Source organism: Anomalospiza imberbis, chromosome 5 (assembly GCF_031753505.1).
Source record: "Anomalospiza imberbis isolate Cuckoo-Finch-1a 21T00152 chromosome 5, ASM3175350v1, whole genome shotgun sequence".
NCBI lineage: Eukaryota > Metazoa > Chordata > Aves > Passeriformes > Viduidae > Anomalospiza > Anomalospiza imberbis.
In genome coordinates, this window is record NC_089685.1 from 68,358,820 (window position 1) to 68,377,204 (window position 18,385).

Here is an 18,385-nt window from a genome sequence, read left to right on the forward strand (position 1 = left end):
GGCTTTGGGGGGATCTCTGGCCCAGAAGAAGGGATAGTGGGGTGAGCTAGTGGATGGGTGGGGGAAACTTGGTATGAGGGAAAGAATCATGGACACTGGAGGAGAAATACCTGAGGAAGATGTAAGAAAAGAAGCTGGGTAAGCAAGAGTAGAGATGAGGGGAAGTGGACCTTTGGAAGGCCAGTGTACTTGCCCTTAGGATAGTTTAAGACCCCTAAAGAAGACCAGAAGTGAGAATGAGACCTGGCTTGTTTGAGCAGCTCGTGCACAACACCAGTCTGCTTGGTTGGTTTGTTACTATAATGAGCTAAGCTCCAAAAGCACTGGTGTACCACCAACTCTTTTCCAAGCTTCCCATGAAGCCTGCAAATACACATTTGTAGGAATATTTCAGGAGCATTATCCATGTTGGTACGGCTTCCCTCAGACAAGGGCATGCTTTGTCATGTAGCTCCCTCACAGTTTTCATTCTGCTCTACTCCAACCAGTGACGTCCTGGGCATTCATTCCAAACATCCAGTTGTTTCTAGGTTTTAATATAATACCACGTTTTTCTGTTCTGTTTCTCTGTGGTAGAGAAATAAAATACCAGCATGCAGAATCCACTTGGTAAAATTATGTCTGTGACCAGAGCAGTTTGTACCTGTTATCTGTATGAGAGGACCATTTTTGTCCATATACCACCAGTGTGTCTTGTGGAGGAACGAATTTTAAAAGTGTCCCGCTTAAGCCTTTTGCCTAAGGTTCGGAAATTCTCCTTGTCCCTTTGCAAAGATGACTTATAGCAGCTCTTTAGCATATTTTTTGGTTGACCAGCTGGTTCAGATGACTGAAGTGAAGGGGCGGGGGGACGTGTGTGTGCGGAGAATTCGATTATTTTGCTAAAGATAGTAGAGTGGTGGGTTTTAACACACAGCCTGGAGAGCTCTGCAGCTCGTGGCGTGAGGCACTGCTCCGTGTTACTGTGTACTTCAGCTGAATGTGGGTTTGGGGGGCAGAGTGGCCCCGGAGCCCCGGCTGAACTGAGGTGTTTCCTTCTGCAGTTCCACTCCCATCAGCTGTTCCACGTGTTTGTCGTGGCTGGCGCTTTCGTGCACTTCCACGGGGTCTCCAACCTGCAGGAGTTCCGCTTCACGGTCGGAGGGGGCTGCACAGAGGAGGATGGGATGCAGTAGGAGCAGCCTTCAGCCCAAGGTCAGAACCAAAAGAGAGCCGCCGGCGCGGGCCAAGCATCCGGGCTTAGCAAAAGGAATACCTAAGAAGAATCCAAGTTTCAACTGATGAGGCATGGAGCTTCATGGGGATTCTGACTAACCAAGATAAATTCTATACCTCAAGCAATGGAATAAATCAATTTGAAGACCAGGAAATTCTGAAAACCTAATTTATTCTTGGGATCTACAGATTGAGCTACAGAGGACCCTTTCCAAATCGGCTTCTGTTCAATGCCATATTTATTTGTAGAACTGGGGAGGGATAGCTTAGCAGTTTCCTTTTTTTTAAAAAAAAGAAAAAAAAAAGTCAATGTTAAATTTATATCCTCTTGGAGGGTTTGGGCGTTGATTTTAGATGCTCTTTTGGGAGAAAAACAAAATGTAAATAAGATTTCTAACTTTCTGTTTAAATAAAATTTATATAAATGTTTTAAACAATGGGTGGGGGGAAAAGGGTTTTTGTAAAGAATGCAACATGCAAGTACCACACACTGTTTCAATTTTGCACAAAATAAACAATTGCAGGAGGACCAGGTGAAATTCCCAGGAGTGAAGCACGCTGGCCCTGTAGATTTTCCTAGTGGCCAGCATGCCCTGGGCAATGTGGGGCCCTGGCCAGCACCTGGAGTAGGTTCAGGACATGTACAGGAGGGTTGTGAAGGCTGGATTAATCATGGTGTCATCCAGGTCACAGTGTGAGCAAATGGATTTGTTCCAGTGCCTGGAAAGGTGCATCTGCTCCCTGCCCGAGTGTGGGGGACAGCTGCATTCCCAGCCTGTGTGCAGTGGAAGGTTTGGGATAATGAATCCTACGTTGGTTGGTTTGGGTCTCATCACAGGAACTGGAGCATGGTGGGATAAGTGCATGTGAAATGGCAAACAGTCCAAGTCCATCAGTGCCTGCCTGCACCCAGAGGCCCCAGGGAGAGGATGGCTGCCGTTTGCAAGCCCGCTTCGTTTGCTCTGAGGGGTGATGGTCATAGACTTGTCAGAGCGTTGAGCATGTGAGGGGAAACAGAAGTGGGGTTAAGATGGACTGGAAAGAGGAAAAGCTGTGTGCTCCAGGACTTGGAGTTAACAGGCACTGCAGACCTCAGGCCCATTACCATCCTGTGTGTCAGGCTCCATATGCCAAGGCAGTTTGCAGGTTGTTCTTTTAAGGAGGAATAGATCCCTATTTTTAAAATTTTCTTTTGGTTCTTAGGTCTGCTTTCCATCTGTGCTTTAGCAATGGGACTGCAGGTATTTCTTAAGCCTAAACCTGAGAGTTCAGCTGGATTGCTGTGGTGCAGACACACCTCCTATATAAGGGGAGGCAAATACCCTTCTCCTGTGTAATTGATGTAGCTTGAGCTTTGGAGCCCAGTCAGAAGCCAGACTGAAGGAGAATCTTTGGAGTCATAAGGTGAAACTTGAACGTTTTGTTTGTTATGGCACAGGTATTGCTTGGAGGCTTTAGCTGGAAATTCAGAGCAATTAGCTCTCTCACAGATGAGTTAAACAGCTCATACCATGCAGTATTTCACAGGGAAGGAAGGTGAAGGGTGGTTGGTTGTTGTCTGGGGTGGTTTGTTGTTGTTGTTGTTGTTGTTGGGTTTTGGGTTGTTTTTTTAGATTCCCTCAAGTTTCCATTCTTCAAGGGAAAGAGATGGATTGCAAAGATCTTCCATACCCTGGATGTCACAGTGTGTTTTGGGGAGCTGCTTTGTCTAATGGAGTCAGGTAGAAGCAGAATGCCCTCCTAAAGCCGAGTGGGCATTAAGGCTTCACCCCTGGAGCGCAGTAAAGCCTCGGAGAGCAAGGGCAGCTGCAGAAGGAGGTGCTGCAGCAGCCTGCAAGTTTAGAGGGATGTGTTCTCAACAGGATCCTGACACTGGATGCCTGTAGGGCTGGAGGAAGTTTATCCCAGGTCTGTGGTATTTAAATGAAGGAAAGGGCAGTATTACCTTGGATGTAAGGGCTAATAGCACTGGCATCCCAGACAGACTGGGGAGGTGCCCAGAGGAAGTGTGCTGGTGACTGAGCCAAGCGTGGCACATATCAGAATCAGAGCTGGCTGGGAGGTGCTGTGGGATACCTCTGAACAGTACCAGCAGAAGCAGCAGCCTCCATCCTGGATCATCCCACGTTCACTCCTCCAAGGGTGATTGTAACCTGGTCCTACACAGCACAGAACTATTACAAAAACACAGTACTCCACCTGCTATTCTTAACCCAGTCTCTCTGTTCAAGAAGTTTGTGTGTTCCAATAAAAACAACCTAGCTGTGCACTTTTCTGTAGCTTTTGCTGAGAACTCTTCCCAGGTTGGCACCTGAATGCCTTACTCTCAGCAGTCAGAGGCTTGCTTGCTCTGTGTGCAGGTTATTGCCATAGAATAGTTAGGACCTACAGCTTCTTTCCTTCCCCATTAAATAGTGGCCTTGTTCAGTATATTTCTTTTTAACAATTGCTTACTGTTGGAAGCAATGAAGCACATTCTGGGGTTTTGATGGCTGGGGACTCTGGTGATGGTTCCATATAAGATGGGATCTTATTACTTGCTGTATTCTTAACTTCTGCTAATAAAAGAACCAAATTGATTATTGTCTGGTCTGGGTCTTTCTGCACTGTGTGGGCAAGAGGGGACAAGGGTGTAAAGCACAAGAGCTGGAGGGAAGAGAGGGCCATTGCTGGAGACTTTGGTGGTTGTGGGCAAAATTTTAGGTAAGTTAAGCTAAAGAAAAGAAGTTCAGGAGGCTTGGACTTAAATTCCTGGCGTAGAGGAAATGCCTCCTATCCTGTATGTGTGTAAAGGATTGATCATCTCCTCCTGGTGTGCAGGCTTAGGGGCTGGCATGAGCGGGGTTCGAATGGGCAGGGAGAGGGGCTGCTGGTGGCCAGAACAGCCTGTGCCCAGTGGGGCCTTCTGCTGTTCCTCGGCTGTCAGCTAACGTCTGGGGACTGTCTGGAAAGATAACACCTAATCCTGCTCTCGTCTTGGCTCACACCAGGTCTGGGTGTGCACAGCTGAGCTGTGCTTTTTGTCAGTTCCTTCACTCGAGGTGAGTGTTCTGCAGTGACTTGTGAAAGAGACAGCTCCTGTTAATGACCTTGACAGCTTGATGGATGTCTCGGGATGGATTGTTATTACCATTATTATTGTTATTTTAATGAAAAGCAAATTCAAGGAACGTGGAGAATGTTGGTATCAGATTTCACACAAATTACACTAAAAGTACCTGCCACATTTGAATATGGTTTATTCTGTTTCCAGAAAGCAGAGTAATACTTGAAAGTTGTCTGGGCAGGATAAAAATGCATGTCCCACCTCTTCTGTGTGCAGCTGTGTCCTTGCTCTGCCCTGTCCCAAGAATCACTTACTTCATTCATTGCCAAGTACCCTGAGTATGGATTAAAGTGTTGCAATCAAGGTGAGTGTCTGAGGCCATTGCCTAACTTTCTAATGAGTTGGAAATAAATGAAGTGCATGATTAGGATGGAAGAGCTGACTGGTTTAGTTGACACTATCAAAGGCTTCCCTGCAAAACTGGGTTCTTTCTCCCTTTCTCTTTGGTTTTTTTTTTTTTTTTTACCCCTGCCTCCTGTGTGGCATCAAGCAACTTGTTTATTAAACCAAACCCTTCTGCTGCACAGTGCTGCTGTATCTGCCTGGAATGCCCAAGCTGAAATTCTCCAGGCTGATTTCCAGGAGTGCAGAGCACTAATGTGGTTTGAATGAAGTTGCTTAAAAAGATGGATTCCTTGGAGAGTGTATGTGATAATTCCTAGGTGCATATTACTCTTGAAGAAGGAATACTGGATGTACTCCATCCTTGAGTGCATGGCAACATGGAGAATGTCACACCTGGTCATCTCCAGCAGTTTGAACAATGAGCAGTGAAGGAGAAGTGACCTGGGCAGCTGCTGTGAGAGCCTTGCAGTGTAAGCAGCTCCTTGCTCACCACTGAAGGTTGGTTCCTTGGGCAGGGATAGCGGAATGGGAGCCCAGCACTCCTGCACGGAGCTGATTTGCCAGCTGGATCTTAGTCACAGAATGGTTTGGGTTGGAAGGGACCTTAAAGATCACGTAGTTCCAACTCCTCTGCCATGGACAGGGACACCTTTCCAACCAGACCAGGTTGCTCAGAGCCACATCCAACCTGGCCTTGAACACTTGCACAGATAGGGCAGCCACAGCTTCTCTGGGCAACCTCTGAAGCGTTGGTATTCCTGAGCTGGGAGATGCTTGCACTGGAGATTCACCATGATCTCGTTTACTAGCAGCTTCATCTCTGTAGTGGCACCACTGAGCACAGAGTCTCTTTACAGCTTAAAAACTGAACTGGTCTGGTTGTAAATGAGATGGGGAAAATCACTGGCCTGGCTGGCTTCCCAGAGCAATGATGTGTTTCCCTTAGAGAGGCAAATGCCACCCCAGCCAGTTCCAGTGGCTGGCTTTGCTCTCACCTCCAACCCTGCCCAACCTGTGCCCATGTCTTGGGGCTTGGCTGGAGCTGAGCTCCCCCAGGCCGAAGTTTTCTCAGTGGCTGTGGCCGGGCTGCGGGGCTGGCACTGGCAGATGGGCTGTGGGGTGACATCTGCTGCTGGCACAGGCAGCCAGCCCTCCTGGGAGGGAGCGGCCGCTGCCACCACCTCCCTGCTGGCTCCTGGCCACGGCGGCCAGCCCGGGGCTCTGCCCTGGCTCTGGCCCAGCTCCCCCATCCCGCTGCCTGCAGGGACGGCCAGGCTGGGATTGCTGCCTTTGCCAGGGACACTCCTGCCAGCTTGGAAAGCGATATTCTGTCCCTCGGGGCCTGGCAGGAGGAGGTGACAGCAGGCTCCAGCCCCTGCTGCCAGGGGTAAAGAAGGTCACTGCTGGCTGGGATGGACAAGCACGAGCAGCCGGGGGTTTTGGCCAGAGTCACTGGTGTGGGGGCTTCCCTGTCTCTTTCCCTGCTGCCCGTGAGAGGCCAACCCTTGGCGCAACGGTGGCCTCCAGTGAGGCTGGCAGCTCCTGCCACCGTCCACAGCCTTTCTTTGAGCAGAGCTGAGGGAGCAGCCACACATCCCTCTGCTCCCTGTGACACTGATGGGAAGGACAGCGGCAGCTGCCTGGCCCTGCAGAGCCAAACTGGTCTAAAGACAGGGCTCGGTGCCCAGCCCTCCTCTGCTGCCAGCAGGGGCCTGCCTGGGGAAAGGCAGGGTGCCAGGGCTCCCAAAATTTGAGGCAGCAGCAGCCAGCAAAGCAGGAGGGGCTGATGAAATGTCCTGCAGGTATTTACAGCAGAAACGTGCTTGGTGGCGTCCATGAGGCCATTGCGGAGTGCTGTGGCTGTGGCTGATGTCACAGGGCAGTGACAGAGGCGTTGGCTGGCCGAGTGACAGGAGGTGTGAAGGCCCCTGTCAAAGGCAAGCGGAGGTGGTGGGGGGGAACAGCCTGTGCCGAGGGATGGGAGGCTCCCCGGTGCCCGGCGGGGACAGGAGCAGCAATGCCCCCTCAGTGAGGGCCCAGCAGTGTTTGGCACACGGGCGCTTGATGCTCCTTCTCTGCTTGCTTTGGAGCATCTGCTTAGCACAAAAGCATCTGCTGCATTAGGCTGCCCTGAGCCCCCCTCCCCTGCAAGCAGAGGCTTGTGTCGTGAGAGCCCGGGCTTGTGACAGTGCCACTGGGCTTTCTCAGTAGAAAAAGCATCCTGGAAAATGCTCTGAGGAGCCTGAGGTGTGCATGAAACCAAGCAGAACTGTGGTACCAGTCCTTCCCTGTGTCAGAGATGGGCCACACACACCTCTTGGCACACCTGGGGCACGTGGCTCCTGGCTGTGGCCACTGCTATGCCCAGCCTTGCATGTGCCACTCTCTTGCTAAGTGTAAGCCAACTCAGGCCAGCCTCCTTTTGTGCCTGATCCCAACTGCAAACAGCTGCTGTAAATCCCACTGATTCTCCCACTATTTTGTAGAATGAAGTCATCCCTGTGTGGCCACACTTGAAGGTGTAGCCAGCAGCCTGCTCTGTCCCCAGCCATGATTCAGGGGAGGGCACGTGTGTGTGATGCTGTGCAAGGTGTGTGTCCCTGCCCACCACAGCGCTTGGGGGAGAGCCAGGCTTACCTCAGCCTGCAGCGTGGTGTTTGTGAAGCCTGTGAGGAGTGTCACGGAGAGAATTCAGCTCCCTGTCCCCCTGCCTGCGAGGAAATCAGCTGCAGAATTCGGGCTTGCGAAGCCCCTGATGTGTGCAGCAGTGAGATGTGGGTCTGATGGACAGCTCAGTCTGCAGACCACCACTCGGGAATTTTCTCCCATACAGAACAAACCCTGCGGCCTCTGGGTCCGCTTTGTGTGCTCACAGGGGCGGGTGGGACAGGAGGGACAGCTGGGATTTACGGGATCAGGATGGCAGTAGGATGCTGCTCAGCTGGAAGTGAGAGATGCCTCCTCTCACAGCTGCTGTGCTGCTGGTCGGATCCTCTGGCCTCAGCTCGCTGTTTGCTTTTGCTGACCTATTTTCATCTGCTGTGCCCAGCACATGGCTGAAGAAGTTGGAAGCTAAGGCAGCTGCTCTTCCTGGGGATTTTTCTCTTGCTGAAAGGGCCATGAGTCACTATCTCTGTCAGAGCATGAAATAGAATTTGCTTAACCCTGTGCTGGAGTCCAGAATTGGGTAGGTTTGCTTATGGTCTGCTTTGCTGTGAAAGTAAAACCCCAGGAAGCTGGTGTGTGCTCAGGTTTTGAGTCAGGCAAACCTTTGCTTTTCTCAGTTTAAGAAATAATCAGTTCTCACCTCTGTCCATTCCCTCCAGTTAGCACTTGTGGACAAACTCACTGAGCCAACTAAGGCAGGTATAGCTGTCATCTTCACTCTCTCAGTGCAGGTATCCCTGCAGGACCGTGTTTATTGTGGATTAGTGCACCTGAGGCCAAGCATGGCTCATCCACAGCAGAGCAATGTGCATTTTTATGCCCTGTTTAAGCTGAGTGGAGATGGGGCTGCTAATCCTTTCTGACAGGGAGGTCATCCTTGAGAGTGGTGCCCCAGGAGGGCAGGCACCACGGGCAGGCATGTGGGGCTGGGGGAGCTGTGCCAGCCCAGGGGTGCCCTGAGCCAGAGGCTCCCCCATCTTTGAGCAGCTCCCGGCTCCTCGGCCTTGACAGCCGCCCCTTCTCCCTCCGTCCTGCCTTCACCTTCCCTGGCTGCTGCTGGCTCTGATAAGGTCACTGCCTCTGAAGCCTGGAACCTTCTCCACCTCCAGTTTTACTTCCAGTACTGCAGTGGCTCCTCTCCTCTTTGCTGCAGCACCGCCTCCAGCCAGGCAAAACCCCACAGGGGAGCTCTAAGGTCCTGGAAGGTCCCTGCCAGGACCTGGCTGGGACTGATCCTGTCCCCTTAGTGTCAGGTGACATGGGTGGCAAGAAGGACAGCATCCCTAGCACGCCTGGAGTGCACCTGTGGGGCCCTGCTGTGCAGGGCAGGGACAGAGCTGCTGTGAGGATGAAGCCCTTTCCCATCCAGCTGCTCTGTGCAGCAGCTGCACAGGAGTCCAGCCCGGCAGTGGTGGCTGTGGCAGTGGTGGCGTGGTGGCCCTGGAGAGGAGCCTACAGCTCCCCATGGCAGGCACACGGCAGGGCACGAGTGGGCAGGGCTTCTTGTCAGGCAGCGAGCGAGGAGGGCCTGTGGCCTGAAGGAGGTGACATCTTGCTGTGACAAGCCACACAGGGGGCCTGGAGGGGTGCAGGACACTCCCAAAGTGACCAGGGAAAGGTTCCAGCCTTCCTGCTGTAGTGCCCTGCTGCCCCAGGGCCACCACAGCTGTGTTTGCAGTCCCTCCACCCACACCCTGTCCCCACGGGTTTCTGGGATTTGTGTGGGGCTGTGATGACCACCACACATGCTGAAGCTATGGTGTCTATGTAGAATATGGCATATATTTGTTTTTAATGAGATGGTGTGGAACAGTTCATAAAAAAGAAAAAAAAAAGAAAAAAAAAAAAAAAAAGAAAAAAGGGTGCTTCCCACCCGTTGTCCGTAAAGCTCTGTGAGAAATGGCCTGTGCCCACCAGCTGGGAATGCCAGGCTCAGGGCAGGGAACAATCAAGGGCAGCTGCCGTGAGCAGGGCAGTGCTGCTCCCAGGGGAAAAGTGCCTGTTTCTTGGCTGCTTCTGCAATGAAGAGAGCAGGTAAGTCTCTTCTGGTGGGTCATACAAAACCCCTTTCCGGAGGAAAGTCCACATGTAGACAAGAACCTGGATGCTGCCCTAGCAGTGTTAGGAGAGGTCTCCTTGGCAGAGCTGGCGTGGCTGCAGCTCTCCAGTTGATCTGTGCCGCCTCCCACTGTCCAGCTCCAGGTGGGGTCGGTGCAATTCAGCTTTGGTGCCATGTCCCACGCCTGGGGTCCCGGCTGAGGACCACCCCCAAGACCAGGACACGCTGCTTCCACACCTGGGCGTTCCAAATCCCGGTGGCTCACCCTGAGGGACAGGCGGGTGGTGTCCCCTGCCCCTCCTGCTCTCCTAGAGCCAGCTCTGCCCCTCCGAGCCCTCTGCCGCCTGTAGCCCAGGCGGCTCGGTGGGAGGCAGGCTGATGTGGAATGTTCTCCGTGCCGATGATCGCAGCATTCCCGGCTGTGAGCGGTGTCTGGGAGGAGCCGCTCAGCAGCTGCTCTGCCAGGAGCTGCCCCTGCTGCTCTCGCATCTCCTTTTGCCACAGGCTTCCGAGGAGGCAGCAGCTCCCACCGTCGGCACCGTGCTGGACCTTGTGGTGAAGGACACCTCGGGAAGTGGCGGAGGGTGTCCCAGGAGGGGACCCCATCTCCTGCCCTCGCGTCGCTCTGTCCCGCCGGGTCCCTGCCGCGTAAGGCGCATCGCAGGCGGCGTCACCGCAGGAGCAGCACCAGAGGCAGGAGCAGCAGCGTCGGACACACGGAGATCCCAGCAGTGCCACCGCAGTCCTGGGCATTTTCCTGCGAGACGGGAGACAAGGGGTCAACTGGCCTGCTGCCAAGCCTACCTGTCACTTCTGGAAGAGGGAGCGATGCCTGTGGCCGAAAGATCACACCAGGAACCAAGGAAGGGACTGGGTTATTCCTGCTGGCCACAGCAGCCCTCCACGGGCTAGGAAGCCACATGGCTCCTCGGGCCCTAGCAGGGTGTGTGTGTGTGTGTGTGTGTGGGTGTGTGTGTGGGTGTGTGTGTGTGTGCGTGCTTGCTCCTGACCCTGTGGTTTCCGAGCTCAAGCCCTTCCCAGGTGCTGCTAACGTGAGATCCTGCCAGGAACCCCCTCGGGCATTCACGGCTGTGTCTGGCTCCAGCCAGCCCGATGGGCACGTGAGACATTCCATGCAAGGGTGCAAGAGGAGACATTTGTGCATTTCGGGCACGGGCGTGCCCGCGGTGCCATCCAGCCGCGAGCTGTCCCTCCCTGTCCCTGCCCCTGCCCCTGTCCCTGTCCCTGCCCCTGTCCCTGTCCCTGTCCCTGTCCCTGTCCCTGTCCCTGTCCCGGGATACCTCAGGGTGGAAGGCGTGGCACGAGTCCGGCCGCCGGCGCAGCTTCTGGGAGCGCATCCGCTCGCACTTCACTGAAGCGTTGTGTGCGAGGCTGTTAAGGACCGCCAGGGCGGGCAGGGAAAGGGGATGCATGCCACACAGACCCGCTGGTAAGGACCACCAGGACGGGCAGGGAAAGGAGATACATGCCACACAGACCCGCTGGTAAGGACCACCAGGACGGGCAGGGAAAGGGGATACATGCCACACAGACCCGCTGGTAAGGACCACCAGGGTGGGCAGGGAAAGGGGATGCATGCCACACAGACCCGCTGGTAAGGACCGCCAGGACGGGCAGGGAAAGGGGATGCATGCCACACAGACCCGCTGGTAAGGACCGCCAGGGCGGGCAGGGAAAGGGGATGCATGCCACACAGACCCGCTGGTAAGGACCACCAGGGCAGGCAGGGAAAGGGGTTACATGCCACACAGACCCGCTGGTAAGGACCGCCAGGACGGGCAGGGAAAGGGGATACATGCCACACAGACCCGCTGGGCCCCCATGCTAGTTTGGCTGGGTGGAACTGCACCACCCGGGAGGACCAGGGAAGGGCAGGTCATCCTGCACAGGCTGGAGACTTCTCCAAGCCAGGTGATGCTCTCCACCCCCACGGCAATGGCAGCAGAAGCACATTTTCCACCCTGGCAAACGCGGAGATGACGGGGCCTGTGGAGCCCTGCATCCCTGCTGTGCATGGAAGGATATATTTGACCTCTTTTGCATCCATTGGGACAGGTGGGAAGACACTGCAGTCGCAGACAGTGTCTGTGACGAGGAGCAGGAGGTTGCTGCTGACGATCTGCTGTGCCACAAACATCCTGCAAGGGAAGAGCAGGTGAAAAAAACCACAACTCTCCAGCCCAGAGCAGCAGCCCTGGAATTGCCTGAACCACAGTAAAGAAATGGAAAGAAAACAGTGATCATTGGAAACAGGGTTCCAGCAGAAAGCAGGAGAGACCAGTGAGCAGGCCAGGGAGAAGTGCCATTAGCACTCCTTTTTGGCCTCCTTTTTGGCTCTGAACTGGCTCAAATCTACAACTCCATGCTAGGCACAAAAGTCTAAATCAACCCAAGAATCCGACCAACCAGCCAAAACCCACACAAGCCCTCCCCAGATACGGCAGCACATCACAGCAGATGACACCTGAGCAAAGCCTGGCTTCACCCAGAGGTATGTCAGTGCCTATTTAATATATATTTATGTGTGTGGTTGTACAATGCAAGGGTGTCTGTATTCTATGGTCCTGGGAGGAGCAGAGTTGTGCTAAATTTCATGTTACTGGAGAGAGAAATAGAGGAACCCAGTAACATTGTGGGCTACACTTGGTGTGACAACACTGACAACAGCTGGTGTTTGGCAGGGAGCCAGCATGTCCTGGAGCCACTGGGCACAGGGAAAGCTGGGGACATCAGGCTCTGCGTGCCTGCACTGGTGGCAGGGCTTTTGGAATAAGAAATACAGGCTTGTGGGGATGTGCTCACTGCACTGGTCAAGCTGACTGTGCTGGAGCAGTGCCCAGTGTCCCTGGTTATTCACCACCTGGCCTTGCTGCCTTCACGCCTCTGGGGATTTCTGTGTCCCCTTTTAAAGGTGCTGAATGCCACACACAGCAGCTGACCATTTCATTAGTGCTCCCTGACTAATGACTGCCTTGGGAGCTTTGGCAAGCCGCCTTCAACCCATGCACAGATTCGGTCACCAGGACAGAGATGTGCCATGCATCAATCCACAAGCCAATGTTTCTGCCCAAGATGGAGCACCCAGCCTACCCCTGCTCCACCAGGAGCTTGTGGGATGTCATCAGGAATGCCTGCATGCCAGGCCCTGGCTAATGCTCCACAGAGCCTGTGGCAGGGGTTGGGGGGGGCTGTCTCTCCCAAATATCTGGATAAAAGATGCACAGGATGCACCTGGGAGCCAGAGGCTGTAGCTACAAAGGAGCCAAGCAGGACACAGCACCGGCTGCTCCAGCACTGGTGAGGTGCTGCCTCCAGCAGGGAAGGGGCAGCTCCCAGGCTTTGTCTGTAGAAGACATCTGTGACCCAAAGAGGTCACTCAGTTCCTCTGGATCTGCCCAGAGCGCAATAGAATACCTTGTTGTCATCAAATCTGCAATCTCTTCTGAAACTATGTTTGGCAAGGCTCTGCTTTTCCTAGAGCCATGCTGACTAGTGGAGGCAGTTTTTCTAAGCTTTAAGTCTTTCCTGCAGTTGATCCAATACTGAAGGCCAGGTTTTGTGGTTTTTTTTACGAGCAGTTCCAGTCATATCTGTTTGGCCTCCTCACATTAGGAAGAGCTGGATCAGTGGAAATTCATCTTTTTGTCACCTTTCCACATGTGATTGCCACTGTGCAACCACTGAAAACAGCCCCTTTTCACAATGACTTTCTTGTTACTTTTGACCGTCCGTTTACTTACAGTGACAATGGGAAATAAAAAAGTTGCCTCTTGTTTTCAGTTCTTTCAGTCTAACACTTATTTTTCCCCCATCCTTGCTTTGTCTTTTTTATTTTTTTTTTTGTTTTGTTTCTGTAGAAATACAGAAAAGGGGGAAATGAAAAAAAAATACAAGGGAAGCCAAGAGTATTGCAAAAAGGGAAAACTTTCTAAGAAGAAAACTTTTGCCAGAAACATGAAAGAACAGAAAAAGTTCCTTTCTGAAATCTGTGAAATGGAAAGATATGTTTACTTAAATGCCGTACTCTTTGTTCTCCAGCCACCTCTGCTTATCAACACATGGTTTTAATTTCTTTTTGTTGTTAAGAATCACTACCCTGGTCTCTTCACCCCTCTTGTCCAGCACGGCTCTGTGGCCAGAGCTGTGCTTGTGGTGGTGGCTGTGCCACGGGCACGGTGGCAGGTGACCACTCTCATGCTGCTGTCATCCCCAGCAGCCCTCGGGCAAGGCCCCCAGCTGAAAGGGAAGCTGCAGCTCTTACTTTTGGCAGTCTCCACAGTCGATGAGCCCGTTGGTCTCCTTGATGGCCGGCTCGTAGACGAACACGGGGTACTCGGTGTCGCAGGGCTGCAGCGTGTCGTGCTTCTTGTGCCTGTGAGCTGCGCAGGGGACGAGACAAGGGCACACGTGAGTGGCACACGGGAGCTGCCCGCGCCCCATGGAAACATTCCAGACTCGGTGATGGACTTTGCAGGAGCAGCTACCCTCCAAAGGTGGCCGGGAGCAGGTGCCCGCCGGAGCAAAAGGGGAAGGAGATGCTGCAGGAAGCAGCCAGGCAGTGATCCCTGCTCCCACTAGGTGGTGTGGGAAAACCAGCCTATGTGAAAATGCCTCCAGTATCGCCACTCGCCTTCCGCAGAAGCCCGGACCCTGCCACGCTGAGGGGCCGCAGTGGCCACAGTAGCCAGGGACCCCCTGGCCAGGCAGGCAGGCAGGGACTTTCGGGCACAGGCACCCCTGTGTTCAAAGGAGCTCGGGGGGCCCTACTGAACCAGCCATGTCAATGAAATGCCTCCCGCCTAAGCCAGCGCTGGTTCATGCAGTTTTTAATCGCTGAAACCCGTGCCTGGGCCGGCCCTCTGTGCCTGTGCCCAGGGCTGCTCCCTGCGGGAGCCCCGCGTGTCTGCGGTGGGGCTCCCATCGGCTGCTGATCCCTCCTGAGCCCACTGACACTTCCCAGCGAGCCCACAGCAGCAAACTGGACGGGCTCAATATGTGTCACGGTAAGAAGAAACCACCAGCAGCAAACAGATCTGGCCTGAGAGCGCAGGGAAACAGATGACAGCTCTCGAGGACCAGCAGAGACCCAGCTAATAAACAGCGCTGGCTCCTGGAGGGAGCAGCTGCTCCATCACTCATCAGTCACACCCCGTAGGACTCCCAAACTAATTTGGGGATGAGGGGGAGCTGAACCACCTCACTAAGCCTCCCTCAAGAAGCAAGAGCATTCTTTCTAGGAGTTGAGCAAAATCTGTCTTGCCTGAAACTACTGCCTTGGGCCCTTCTGGCAATTATTTTCTGCAGTTGGAGGTAGCAAAGCCAGCTCCTGCCTCTGTGGGACACAGGGGACCGCTGCTGATGGAAATACAAAGCTTTGTTGCTAGGGCAGAGGTGGCTGCGGCTCAGCCAGCAGCAAGTACAAGGAACGGTTTCTACATCAGCTTTGGGTCTGAGCACAAAAGCTTCACTTTGCAGCCTCCCACCCACACAGCAGCCATGGGCAGTGCTCCTGGGGGGACTGGCAGGGAAGAGGGTCCTCCTCACCTGGAGGACACCCGGTTTACCCCTTGCAGCAGAAGCGCTGAAGATTTATAGACAAATGCAGCAAACTGGGTTTTCATCAGCAAATGTATGGTGAGAAGGCATCAAGAGGGCATCCATGACTGGACGGGTGATTTTCATCACTGTAAAACCTTCACTGCTGAGAGCAATGGTCTCCTCTCCCCTGGCACTGCCAGAGCAGGCAGAAAGCAGCAGGCACCTCCCCTCAGAGCTTGCCGTCTAAACAATGTGGATTACATGAGAGAGAGAAAAACTGCATGATTTTCTCTGATTTTCCTCTCCACCATGGCAATCCAGCAACACAAGACATCCATTAAGAGCCAGGAACTGCAGCCCAATCTTGCCTCTAATGCCTTGCCCAGGTGAATATGATAGGCACTCAAACCCCTCCCTGCAGTGCAGAGTCTCTGGTAATTGTCCTTTGTGCTTTTCTTCAGAAGTCTCAAAAACCAGCACTCAGGAGGCAGCCCCCTGCTAAAATCCTCCCAGACTACGGGACCCACCTTTCAGTGACATGGTGAGGTTCATTTTGCACAGATTGAAAAGCACACAGAGCCTGACTGCAGCACAATGCCTCGTTCTGTATTCACCCTGGATTCACAGCGAATTAATCAACCAAACTTGTCATTCCAGGGGCCAGCAGCACCTCTGCCACCAGCCAGGGGCTGTCTGGCTGTGCTCTGCCACCATTTGTTGTCCCTCTGCAGCAAACCCCATGCTGCAGAGGCAGGGAAAAGCCTCTACCCTTTCTGCTGATGGAGAATGCCTCTGACTAGGACCCATCACAGGGACTGACAGTCCTGAGAAGATCTGGGATGAGCAGAAGATGTTTCTGGGGTGAATTGCAGACACTTCTGATGGGGCATGCAGAATATCCCCGTTTATGCTGTAAGGAGAGAAGCTGCAAATACCTTCTGGCTCTGAGCAGCTGCAGGGCTGGTAAGTATATTCTGGCCAGGAAAGTCCCCAAACTAAGACTAAAGGAGTGTGAGAAACAGAGCAGCATTTCTTTCAGCCTTAATTCACTGTACTGGGGGCTGGGAAAGCAGCTCCAAACCCCAAAGCAGGTGGCCAGGCTATCACAGCCTGGACCAGGGACAGCCCTTCTCGGGGACATGCTTGTGGCAAGACCACACAAGACCACACCTCAGCCACAAGCCATCCCTGTCCTGCAGAGTTGCCCCTGGATTTACAGCACTGCCACTGCAGCACAGCTGTTGGCAATGGACTGTGCAGTTCTTGCTCAGAAGAATCACTGTGATGACCACAAAGGTGCCCTCATAAAGCTGGGGCAAACTGCTTGCAAGAATTTAACATATGGCTCATGTCATGAGTGGCAAAGAGCCCTGACATACCAGGACCTCATTTTTCCCCTGTCCCTGGTAAAGAGTGACATCCTTTACTGTCTCCTGTTATAATATCATATCCTTTACTAGCTTCCTGTTATAACATCATCAAAGCAGATGGAGTTCAAGCCATATAAAGTACAGTGGTGTGAAGGATGGGGTGCAGGGAGGGGTGAACGAGACCATCAGCTTGGAAAATGCAGAATGGAAGTAGATCTGAGGCCTCTCAGCCTCAGCCAGCTGGATGAGGGCTGTCATGGTGGGCTTGGGGAACCAGGCCCTGCAAGGGAAAACTCAGTTAAAGAGACTGCATGAACCACACCCAGGATAAACATGGCCAGCACCAAGGTGTATTTTTAAACTGGCAGAAGTGGCCTGCACAGACTTCAAGTTTTTTGGTTTTGTAATTTTTTTTTTTGGCACAAGCTGAATGAAAAGAAGCTGCTTTAAAATCTAACTCCTGCACAGAGACAAGACCTATGACAGAGATCATGCTTAAGCCTACTGACACTTAATTTGCTGGGAAGCAATGCAGCTGCAGCAGTATTGAGAGGTTCAGAGAAGCCCAGTAGCATGTACATCATCAGCAAAAGGCTCAGGCTGAGCCTCTGCATGCACATACTGGACATCAAAATGTTATCAGCACCCTGAAAGTCTGCTGGTCAGGGATTAGTAAACAGCCAGAGGAGCTGATAAAAAATTGCAAACTTTATATAGCAAAGAGTGAGTTAATTCCAGGCTGTTGTTGCTACCATCTGCACTTCCAGAAAGACTTTTGTCAGACATTTGGCAACCAATCCTTCTGAGCAGCAAAGGCAGTTGCTGTGCCTTGTTATGAACTATAGAGCCCAGATTGTGAACTCTTTCCCACCAGCATTAAATCATGCACTCCAGTCAGAGGATTTACTCTGGGACACGTGACAAAATCTGACACTTAGTTACCAATATAAAACATAGAATTTAACCACTTATCTTATAAAATATCTTCTGAGTACACTACCATGGAGTAAAAAAAAAAAGAAACTTTTATGATCTAAGGAATTCTAGAAGTAGTTCTTTCTAGGCTGCATGCCTTGGCTGGAAGTATTTTTGGCTTAATTAAAAGCTTTCAAACCTGTGCTGATGTCCATAAAAGCAGAAGCCCTTGTAAACACAGAGAGAAACTGAGATGCTGAGAGCAGAGAAAAATCTGTGGCAGCAAACGTTTCTTCTCAGCACCTCTGAAAAGCACATTTGTATGATGAGTGCAGTCTGAATACATCATGCCCATATTCCAACAGCAAGTCTCACCTTCCCAAAAAACAAGAGAACTTGGGAAGCAGAAATAGGCTCAGAGCTGCAGAGCCAGAGGTACACAGTCAGGCATGGGAGAGCATTAGATCCCTGATCATTAATTCCTCTCCACATAACCCGGAAAAAATGTGTGTGCTCAATTTCTCTCTCACAAAATGTCTCCTTCGCTTCATATTTTTCGCATACACCAGCCTTGGCGTGCAGTCAAGAAAATGTTAACATCTCTGGCAAAAATCTACAGCCCCTTCTTAACAACATGTGCAATCCATTTCTTCCAGCCCCAATAGTATTCTTCCACCCTGCTACTCCCCCACACACATGGACACTCTTTTTTTTCATCTGCAGACACCCTCTCTTGCTCTTCCTCTTCTCCATCCAGTCAGACACATTCCAACTGTCTCTATTTCTCCATCTCTGTCTCACACATATGTCTTGCTGGGCAGAGAGCAAATTGGCAAACACAAGCTAGATATGGAAGCAGGGAGATACAAACACAGCCACAGTCTGGACTCTGTCTTGGAGGAGTTTCTAACTTGCCTGTAGGAACGGATTTATGAGTTATCAGTTGAACCACTTGAAAGTCCTCCTGCATTATCCCAGAGCTGGGCTGGGATTCATCAGACAGAGCTAAGCCATGGTGTGTGGAAAAGAAGACTTAAGTCACTTCTTAGTAACTGTAGTCTGCAAGAACTGTAGTCTACAAGTGTCTCCTGCAAGAAAGCACGGGTTTGGGAATAACAGCTGAAAAGAATGGGCCAGCTGGGAATCATG

The 18,385-nt window shown here is 52.3% G+C and overlaps 2 protein-coding genes and 1 pseudogene across 9 annotated transcripts in view; 2 read left to right on the forward strand and 1 right to left on the reverse strand.

Moving 5' to 3' along the window:
• The window catches only part of ADIPOR2 (adiponectin receptor 2), a 45,224-nt gene extending 41,430 nt beyond the window's left edge, over positions 1-3,794 (forward strand). For all 4 annotated transcript variants that reach the window (XM_068191784.1, XM_068191787.1, XM_068191785.1 and 1 more), the window contains one exon: positions 1,044-3,794. In XM_068191784.1, the coding sequence (XP_068047885.1) occupies positions 1,044-1,175 (132 nt within the window). In that variant the 3' untranslated portion in view covers positions 1,176-3,794. The remainder of the gene's footprint in view (positions 1-1,043) is intronic.
• The window catches only part of CACNA2D4 (calcium voltage-gated channel auxiliary subunit alpha2delta 4), a 131,360-nt gene continuing 115,375 nt past the window's right edge, over positions 2,401-18,385 (reverse strand). For 3 of the 5 annotated variants that reach the window (XM_068191777.1, XM_068191775.1, XM_068191776.1), the window contains 2 exons: positions 13,675-13,792; positions 11,275-11,551 (listed from right to left, as the gene is read on the reverse strand). In XM_068191777.1, coding sequence (XP_068047878.1) covers positions 11,290-11,551; positions 13,675-13,792 — 380 coding nt within the window. In that variant the 3' untranslated portion in view covers positions 11,275-11,289. Of the gene's footprint in view, positions 10,150-10,693; positions 10,777-11,274; positions 11,552-13,670; positions 13,793-18,385 lie in introns of those variants that run through there. The other 2 variants (XM_068191783.1, XM_068191778.1) reach the window with 2 other exon arrangements.
• LOC137473522 (uncharacterized) lies at positions 17,246-18,245 on the forward strand (annotated as a pseudogene).